We start from the raw sequence: 9,709 nt of genomic DNA, 5'->3' as shown, positions 1-9,709 counted from the left end.
GCGGACGCCGCACCGCCGTTCTCGGCGCGGAACGGCTCGAGCGAACGCAGAAGCGATGACGAGAACGGCAGCACCGACGCTGCGGCTGCTGATTGCGAATGTTCTTTCACCTCTGCGTCAAAGCAGAACTGAAATCGCAACTCATTCCCCTCTAAAATCTGTACACTGAAGGACAAAACAAACCAGGACTGCCCCAGTAGCGGTTCTCGCACCCAGAGCCCCTCAAAGCGCAGGGTGTGCTTACAGACAGGCTCTGCTGCCTGCAGTAACGAGCTGCTGCCTGCCCACCTTCCCCTTCCCTCAGGGAAACACCACCGACCCCGACCCCGTCACCTGTGAGGGCTGAGCAACCCCACACCCCAACCTGCAGCCATCGCTCCCACCTCAGCTGCTACAGGAGCACACAACAGAAACCCCCCGATATCCCCACCTGCACCAATCCCTCCCAACCCTCCTCTTTTTTCCCCTCCCTCAAAACAAACTGATTTTCAGGGGTGTTCCTGAGCGGCTTCGTGCAACATAAGTGCTTGGCGTAAGCGGTGTCTGTGCAGGGTGAGATGTCTGGGCACTGCAGGTAAGAGCTCACACACATCCCTGTCAGAGAAGCTTTTATCCTTGCACACCATACAGGATCATGAAAAGAACCGTTTACGTGGCAAAGCTCACAGCCTGTCAGCACAGCACGTCCCAGCAGAGAAAGGGCTTCTTTCCCAGAAATGGGGACTCTCCCCCAACTCCCACAGCACTGGGTTTACGAGATTCTATCGCAGAAGAACTCTTACTTAAAATCTAGCATCCAGTGTCTCAGTCAGGAAAAGACATGTGGATGAATGGAGGAAGACAGCTTGAAGCAAAAGCTGCTCAGAACTATCAGACCGGATCCGGCTGTAACACTCCCTAGCCAAGAAAGCAGCTTGCTCTTACAGTAATGTGCTCCGAGCATGGCTCTCACCTAAAAGAAGTCTGCTCAGTGTTTCTTCAGTTCAGTCCGAGCTTCTTCCTTCCAGCAGTGCCCCAAACACCTTTCTTTCACCTGTTCCCATCCTTCTAAATATCTCATTTACACTTACGTACTGCAGGATCCCTCTGTTTGCAGAAACTCAGGACCCTGAGCAGGACAGTTTCTGTGCCTGCATGTCAGTTCATGATGTGTGATCAGTCCATTCAACTCTTTAAAAAATAAAAACCATTCCTCCTTAAGTTTTTTTTTCCCCCCATGCAAGTACTTCAGGAAGGAGGCTGCAGTTGACATCAGGCTGCAGCTCTTTGAATGGCTTCTTCCATGCGCTGGTACCATGGCTGAATCTCGGTGTGGACCATCATGTCATCAAAGGCTTCCAGCCCCTCCATGACCCGCAGCACTCCGTACACTGCCTGTGACAGAGGATGAAGATTAGAACAACACTGAGAAAGTCAGTGGTGGAGAATGGCTTAGGGTATCAACGAGAGTGCCTCTGTAGCCCAGAAAACAGAAAGCAAGGCTCTTTACCTGCCTACAGCACGCTCCACAACTCTGAACAGTAAGGAAGACTGAACAGGCAGAAAGGTAGCATGAACACACACACTGTTTCTTTAAGGAAATAGTTATGAAAAGGATAGAATCTATATGCAGTTATGGAGTAGAATTTAAGCCATCTCAGTATCAAGTCCTGGTGGAAAAAATTTCCCCTGCATTCCAGGGAAGGAATCACACTCTGCTCCACACTGCTGCCTGCGAAGAACACCTCCTCAGCACCAAGTGCAATAAAGCCTATGCAGGTGTGAGGCTCTGTTCACCAGCACTCACTGTTCAGAGCAGTTGTTCTGATTTGCAAACTGCTTTTCTCACTCTTCCACACAATCTGTAACGCCCACCTACAAATGAGTACTGCAGGTTCTTTTTAGAGAACATTTTGCTGAAGGAAATCAGCAAATACTGTCCTATTTTAACAAAAGTGTTCTATGTGCCTGTAGCTTATGTAATCACCTTCTCTGCCTGTGTTCATATTCACCATTTCACATGGATCAACAACTGGGTAATGTGCAATATATGTAACCATAGAAACAGAAATTAACCACTTATTAACCACTTACCAAGTCAGCGAGGTTTGGCTGGCTTCCACCCATGAACAGTCTGTTCTTGCCAATGGCTTTTACCCACTTATCAACTGCTTCATACAAGTCTTCTCGGACATCATCTCGAAGGTGATGCCTAAACAAAGAAAAGAACTAGACTGAAAACATAGGTTTGGTTCTTCAACCTTTCATCATCTCTAATCTTTTGGGCTGATCTTTGCTGGGGAATCGGGAAGGTATTTTAAGGTGAAGAGGACAGCTAGTGTGTAAAGAGCAGATGAGGAGTTCAGTACCTCCACAGTTAGGGAAACACAGCTGTTACTCACACTGCATTAAGTGGTTTGGTTTCAAAGTGAGGTTCTGCTCTTTAAGCTCTGAAGTTCATAGCTATGGCCATGAAGGAATTATGATTGTGCACCTGGTGCTCAGTGGTACCAACCTTTTCTTCAGTCTCTTGCTAATGAAGAACATGGCAATGGCCCCCAAGTACTTGGCAAAGAAACCTTCCACAGTGCCAAACTTCCCCTCACGGACAATGTAATCAAAGGATGCCAAGGCTTCTTTGGGGGTGCGGTAAACATTGGGGGAGATGAGGTGAACAAGCCAATCATCTGCCCATTTTCTCCACTGCATTTCTTCCCTGCAGGTATTGAAAGAGACTTGTCAGTGAATAAGGTATGGAAATCAGGGCTAAAGGAGGCAGAGAGAATCACAGTGACATTAGCCAGAGGTTTTACCAAGGACAACTGTGTCAAAACCCCTACCTAAACACGTGCTTTGGTGACCTCTCTGAAATGCACTCAGCATTATCTTCAGCAAGGCTCCTCCAATCTCCATCTGTAATTAAGACTGAAGATAGAGCACTAGCTTCTCCTCCCCCTGAGAACTAAAGCAGCAAGTACACCCTTGGGAAACTAGGATCTCGTGGCCTTCCTCTGCGACATAAAGGCCAAGAAAGAAACTGGAGGCAACTGAAAGCTGGTATGACCACAACAGAAGGAACTTGGTCACCCAACAGCATTGTTTCAAATTACGTACAACACACAAAGCCACACTAACTACCCAGGCTTTAGACACCAAGGGAGTGTGGCAGGTGTTGTCAGCACCCACAGGATTTAATATATACACTATCCATGAGGAACTCTGGAGCTGGCTTTACACTACTTGAAGGACCCACAAACTTCAGAGCACTTACACTCTCACTTCTTTGACAGGATAGACTCGCTTCGTCTCCTTCTCATCCAGCATGAGCCAGTATTTATTCCCATACTCAAGTACCTCCTTGCCTTGCTCAGTCACAGTTTTCATGGGAGGATAAAAGGACACAATTTCTTCTAGGCTATTCCTCCTGTGGACAGTAATACAGTTAGCACCTGATCAGACCGCTACAAAACTGCGCAAGAGCAAAGAACATATTGACAGACACATACTTAAAACATATTAGTCTAAGTGCACGTGGATCCAAATTCTATATGAAATAAGTTTTGAAAAGACTTTGGAACAGCTGCTCTCAAATAACTATTATTAGTGTATCTTATTTCCCTGTGTCAGACAGGATGTTTTTGCAGGCATAAAACTTCCTACGTTTCTCAAGTGGATCCAAAGGATAGGCCACAGCACAGAAATTTGATTTCACTCTGGACATTATGACTAAATGTAATCTTAGTTCCAGGACTAACCCTAGCACATGCTTAAGCAGTTTTTATGCAAAGAAAATCTCACAGATGAGATTCACGGGACCAGTCATATTCAACTCTTCTTCCATTGTTTTGTTTTCTTACTTCGAAATGAGATAGGTCTTTATTGCACTGATGATCACCGAAGAGTCATTCAACTGCTGAAAAACAGAATTAAACAAACTTTCAGAAATTGATAATACTGAAATTTCTTAATCTTTCCCCCTATGTGCCAACACTTCCAAATTAGTGCTGCAGTCCCTTTTTCCCTCATGAATTTCCACAGGCAGCCCTACCTGCAGATCTCTTTTGCAAACACTTCAGAGTACCATTTTACAGCAACTGGACAGATCAATATGATGGGAAAGGTGTCATAACAAAGGTGTGACGACAGAAGGACCAGAACAATAGAAAAGTGTTATAAAGGAAGGGAAGAAGATTGCTCACCCACATCAGAAGATTCTAGGTTCAAAGGGGAAAGCTTCACCAAAGAAATCCCTCCCCACTGGCAGTCAGCCCTTAAATGGGGTCTAAGAGAGGTGCAGCCAGGCTCTACCCCTTCTGGTCACACAGCAGAACTGCCGTCAGCTGTGCTCTCAGGACTGACTGGGTCCTTTCCCCAGGTGTTCAGAGGTTCAGCTGTGATTCAACAGTTCCCATACACATTTCAAATCTGTCTTCCATTCTGATAACAAAGGACTTGAGGGACAGGTCCACAGGCAATACCATTAGGTTTTGGATTTAAGCACTTTGCAGCAACAAAGCAGAAAAAGCAACACTGATACTAAAAAGCCACAGAGTTGCATCATGAGTGATCTCCTCCCATTAAATGTAAGCAGCCCTTTTTATCTCTAACATGAAATGTGTGTCCTGCATAAGGCCTGAGAGAAGCCAGATAATCACTGGACTACAGAATCACTACATAAAACAACATGTCTAGAAAGACTGAAAACACCTCTCACAAGGCCACGGCTGGGGATACAACACAAGGAACAAATCTTAGCCTTAAAAGAATACAATATGATTTTAAGATTATACAATGTGTGAAAAGCCAGAGATACAAATTTCCCTAACAAAGTTCCCCACAGTAACTTACCAGAGGGCTTCCAGCATCAGCTAGCAGGATGGGCACCTTTCTGTAGGAAGAGAATTTGATCTCTTTCCTCATTATCGGGTTTACTTCCACAATTTCATAGGGCAGCCCGTGATAATCCAGAAAAGCTCGGACTTTACTGCAGAAAGGACAGGTTTTATATTGGTAGAGGGTAAGCTGCAGGTTCCCTGCAGGCAACTGGGGAAGAAAAAAGACCAAAAGCTTTTGTTTTCTACTAAAAAGTATAAACGTTATCTTTATTTCACCCTTATTTTTGTTACAAACCCATAGTCACTGAGTTGCAACACCTGATAATCAGCGTATCTCAGCTCAAAGAGGCTTTCTTTAAGCAATATCACTAACATTCACCTCACAGGACCAATAACTGTTGTGTTTTTTTTTTTCCTCAACATCTACTCAACCTACTGGAAATTCCTATTCTTATTCACAGCCAAAAAAAAAGAAGTGAGATGCAGACAGCAGACTCTTCTGCACACAATCTGGTGTTCTATAACCTCTGTGGAACCCTCGGGGCAGGGGTGCAGGAAGAGGCTTTGCTGTTGGTCGCGGTGCAGTGAGGGGACGCAGCGCTGCACCTCAACCGACGGCAGAGGCTCAGAGCCGGCAGCTGCACGAAGCTTTCAGACACACCGGCCTGCACTCAGACCCGTGGAGTGAACCGAGGGTGGCACGGGGCAGCGCGCACACGAAGCACCGCCCCAGGGCCGCTCCCTGCTTGGCTCCAGCAGCCCGACACGTGCCAGCGGTGTCACACGTTATAAAACAACGCATCCTCTCGGTTCGCTTCTCATTTGCGGTGCGTTTGGCTGCGCGGTCCTCAGCGGGCGCTGGAAACACAGCAGCGGCTCTCCGACAGGCCGCACCACAGCGAGCCCCGGCTTTCCGACAGGCGTTTCCTACAGCTCCTCTAGGGAAACGCGGCTGCAGTTTCTTTCACGTCATTTTAAACCGTTTCTCAATCGAAAACGGGCCACCGGCAGCCGCGCGCTCCACGGAGACGGAAGACCCGCCCCGCGCCTCCCCGGCCGCCCCTTCTCCCGCCGGGCCCGGCGCCGCGTTACCTCCGCGGCCGAGTGCTCCCTCAGCCGCTGCCGCGCCGCCAGGCACAGACCGGCACCGCCGCCCAGCGCGAAGGCAGCGCCCAGCAGCAAGCGGCCGCCGCCGGCGGCAGCAGCGCCCCGCGCCGCTCCGCACAACGAACGGCACGGGGCCCGCAGCCGCCAGGGCGGCAGCAGCGCTGCGAACCGCCAGGCCCTGCCGGCAGCCGCCATCTTACGGGGGCGGGAGGCGCGGCGGGGCGGGGCGGGGGTAGCTGCCGCTGCTCCACGCCCCAAAATGACGGCCGCGGTGAGGGGCGCTGGGCGGTCGGTGACGCAACGACGCGGCTCGGCTCGCTGACGGCAGTGCTTCAGTCTGAAAGAAAGGAAGGCGGCCCCCTGCGGTGTGAAATGGGACATAACGTCTTTCTTCTTCGCCCCAAATAACGGCTAAACCATAGAGCTTTGAGCCGCCTAACGCTGCCCGTTCACGGCGCGTTATTTCTGTCTCAGTCGCGTCCCTCCCGGGGACGGAACGGTTCTCGGGCGCTTGGGTTTCCGCACGGCGGGTGACGCACGGCTGTTAGCGGGCCAAGGACGAGGAGAGGGGGCGCGCTGCCTTCGTCCTTTGCGGCTGAAACGTGAAGGTGACCCCAGGGCGGCGCGAACCACCTCAGACTGCGCAGAACCGGCGCCACCAGTGCTAAGCAACGGCCTGCAGCTCGACAGCAAAGGCGGAGCTGCGGCCTCAGAACCGCAGGGCGCCACAGGCGCCCTCACCCACTGCCCGATAACCACAGACTTTACACGCAGCCTCCCGGCTTCACGTGACGCGCGCGCTGTCCCGCGTCACCCCATTGGCCAGCAGCGTCACCCCATTGGCCAGCGGCACCCCCCGACGCCCCTCCCCCCGGCAGCCCGGCGCTCGGCAGGGCGGCGGCGGCGGCGATGTCGGGGCCTAATGGCGATCCGCACGTGGCGCTGGGCCCCGCCGGGCGGGACGGCGGCGACGAGGACGGAGACGGTTTCGGGGAGGAAGGTGCGTGCGGGCAGCGCGGCCCTCCGTGCTCACCGGAACCCCCGTGTCGACGGGTCCGCTGCGGTTCCCCCGGCGGGGCGGGGCTGTCGTAGGAGGCCCGGGGGAGAACGGGCATCGGGCTCAGTCAGGAGGGGCCAAACCCGGCCCCGTGCGGCTGAACCTCGAGGCTGCGGTCGCTGCTCGGCGTCACCCCGCGGGGATCTGTGCTGTGGGTGTCCATGAAGCTGTTACCTGTTCTGCAGTTAGCTAGGGCTGCCTGCTGTGCGCATTTCTTGGCTGAGCTGAGGCCGTGGATCGCTTTCCCTCAAATAGGAAACATTATTTCTTGCCACTTTTCTTGTCAAAGGAGTAAGCGAGTGATTGCTGTGCTCGCAGCCAGTATCTCTTGGTTAAACTTCCATACAAATATAGGAGTGAAATGAGCACCTCCTCCTCATCCCTCAGCACTGCGCTGTGCCTGGCTCGGTGCTCTCTCAGAAGGAAGAGCCAGCATGCAGTGCTGCCTCCCAGTCCCCTGCCCACCATCCTCGCAGGAATCAGCCCCTGCCTCCCTGCACTCTGCCAGCCCGTGGCACTTCGGGAAGGAGCACAGCACTGCTTTGCCTGGGCCCTCCAATACATCATGGGGATTAACAGTGCTGATCCACATCTCTGTGAAATGCCATTGTACTGAAGCTAACACTTGAAACAGATTCTTTAAATAAAACATCAACTAGGAAACCAGCTATCGGGATTGTTTTAAATTAGTTTGGTTTTAACTCTCATTACCCAAAGTCTTAACGGTGCACAAAAACACTGTAGTTGGACTCAGTGCTTCACACCTCCCTTGGAAAAGGTGTGGGCAGAGCACTGGCTGTGCTGCCCACACCTGGCAGAACCCCTGAACCCAGGCCTGGGAGCCTTAGACATGTAATTCATAGAATGTAAATGCTTGGACACACTGCTAGAATGCCTCCATCCTCATCAGGAAAGTTGATCCCTAAGGCAGCTCTAACTGCTGACTTGCCCTTGGGAATTTGGTCCTGTTGATACATGCATCACTGCATACTGGTAATCACCCTATGGTCAGCTATTTACATATGAGATCAAAGGCTTTCAGGCTGCCCAAAACGAGTTTGTTGCCCCCAGGTACCTTGCCTTAGATCTTGTTACCAGTTCTCCAGCTTCCCATTGGTCTCACTTGACAAGTGAATTCAATACCTGCAGCATTCTGTTGCATTTTACTTTATCCACATGGTGGCAGGTAAGAGAGAGCCAAAATGCTGTGGGCATGTTCTGCGAGAGCATTCACTGCCATCACTGACTGCAGTGACAACATACTTGCATCGAACAACCTCTTATTTCTCTTACTTTTAGAATATGCAGCAATAAACTCCATGCTGGACCAGATCAGCTCCTGCTTGGATCATCTGGAAGAGAAGAACGATCACCTCCATGCCTGCCTGAAGGAACTGCTGGAGTCAAACCGCCAGACCCGCCTGGAGTTCCAGCAGCAGAGTGAGCAGCACAGCATGGGAGCTGACATGCAGGGACCACAGCCTCCTGTCTAGTGCACTTGCCACAAACTTTATTGCTAAGGGGACATTTACTGGTCACTGGTTTATCAAAAATGGAAGAGTTACCTCCTCCCCATTATGTAATCCTTCCTGTGGCAGTGCCCAGCCATTCACCTCCATGTTCTGTTTTCCTTAGCTGTGTGATAGGTGCACTCAAATGGGTGTAGGAGACTTGGCTCTTTTTGCTTCCAGCATTAACACAAGCACGGCCATGTAACGTGGTTGAAGCTGGTTGCAGAAAGCCTGAGGCTGTGCACATTATTTGCAAGGAAGCTCTCTTCACAAAGTAGAAAAATGATCATGGTGTTTTGTACTGCTGACTCCAGCTGAGGAATGCTATAGCTCTAGCCCCTTCCCTCACAAAGCACACGAGGCAGGGCTTGTCATGGCTCCAGGCTTTCTCTGGCAGCTCTGGTCACAGACTTGGAGGAGAGGGTCCATAGATCATCTGCTGACTTGAAACTACAGCTTCCCCATTATTCACATTCACTGTAAGTATTACAGGTAGTCCCAAATCACTGGACTTCCCTGTTCACTTCCAGGCAGATAAGATGAGCTACAAGGTGATCATTTTGACTTAGAAGTCACCTAACTCCTTGAGCTGCCATTAAGGACTCAGGCTTAGAGAGGCAGAGCAGCCTGGTTTGCCCCACTGAATTGGTGACTGTATGGTGCTGTCTGCCACGGGATGAGAGCAGAGCCTTCCCTGTATATTTTAACAGGAGTAATCACGAGCACTCTGGTTTGAAACTTTGTGAATTTCTCAGGATGGCCTGGTGCCACCACCGTGAAGCAAGTCTGAACTATTCTACTTCTGTAGAGTTAAAAGAGTTTTTTTGAAAGTTGAAGAAGTTATAAGAAATCTGTTTTATTAAAATCAGTTGAAACAAAACTTGTTCCTGAGAGTCTCCACTATGAGAACAGACTGTATTAACCCTTATAGTATTAACAGATGACCAAGATGCACATTCTTGCCTAGCTCAGGACACAGAAGTGGTCCGAGAGTGTGCATTTTTGAAAGAAAACCATTCTGAAGAGCAGAATTGGGCACAGTCTCCCAAGAAATAAACTTCTCTGCCTTAGAAGGAAGCAGAGGGGAACTACGTGGTATTCTTAGTGGAAGAAAATGGGAAAAAATGTCTGCATCCATCTACTTCATGAACCATATCCCCTATGAAAAAGAAAAATAATCACATTACATTCTTCTTTCAAGTTCAACAATCAAAGCATCA

General features: G+C 50.1%; 2 protein-coding genes across 2 annotated transcripts; one reads left to right on the top strand and one right to left on the bottom strand.

Moving 5' to 3' along the window:
- Window positions 1-593: 593 nt before the first annotated feature.
- Window positions 594-6,163, bottom strand: PTGES2 (prostaglandin E synthase 2). Its single transcript, XM_085239212.1, has 7 exons — window positions 5,907-6,163; window positions 4,828-5,022; window positions 3,837-3,892; window positions 3,251-3,403; window positions 2,495-2,695; window positions 2,074-2,191; window positions 594-1,374 (listed from the first exon to the last, which is right to left on the bottom strand). The coding sequence occupies exons 1-7, from the start codon at window positions 6,114-6,116 to the stop codon at window positions 1,252-1,254; spliced, it is 1,056 nt and encodes a 351-aa protein (XP_085095338.1). The 5' UTR covers window positions 6,117-6,163; the 3' UTR covers window positions 594-1,251.
- Window positions 6,164-6,646: 483 nt separating this feature from the next.
- Window positions 6,647-9,369, top strand: BBLN (bublin coiled coil protein). Its single transcript, XM_085239218.1, has 2 exons — window positions 6,647-6,921; window positions 8,278-9,369. Exons 1-2 carry the CDS (start codon window positions 6,831-6,833, stop codon window positions 8,469-8,471), a joined length of 285 nt encoding a protein of 94 aa, XP_085095344.1. The 5' UTR covers window positions 6,647-6,830; the 3' UTR covers window positions 8,472-9,369.
- Window positions 9,370-9,709: the final 340 nt, after the last annotated feature.

Source organism: Meleagris gallopavo, chromosome 19 (genome assembly GCF_905368555.1).
Source record: "Meleagris gallopavo chromosome 19, MGAL_WU_HG_1.1, whole genome shotgun sequence".
NCBI lineage: Eukaryota > Metazoa > Chordata > Aves > Galliformes > Phasianidae > Meleagris > Meleagris gallopavo.
This window is presented reverse-complemented; position numbering and strand designations above follow the sequence as displayed.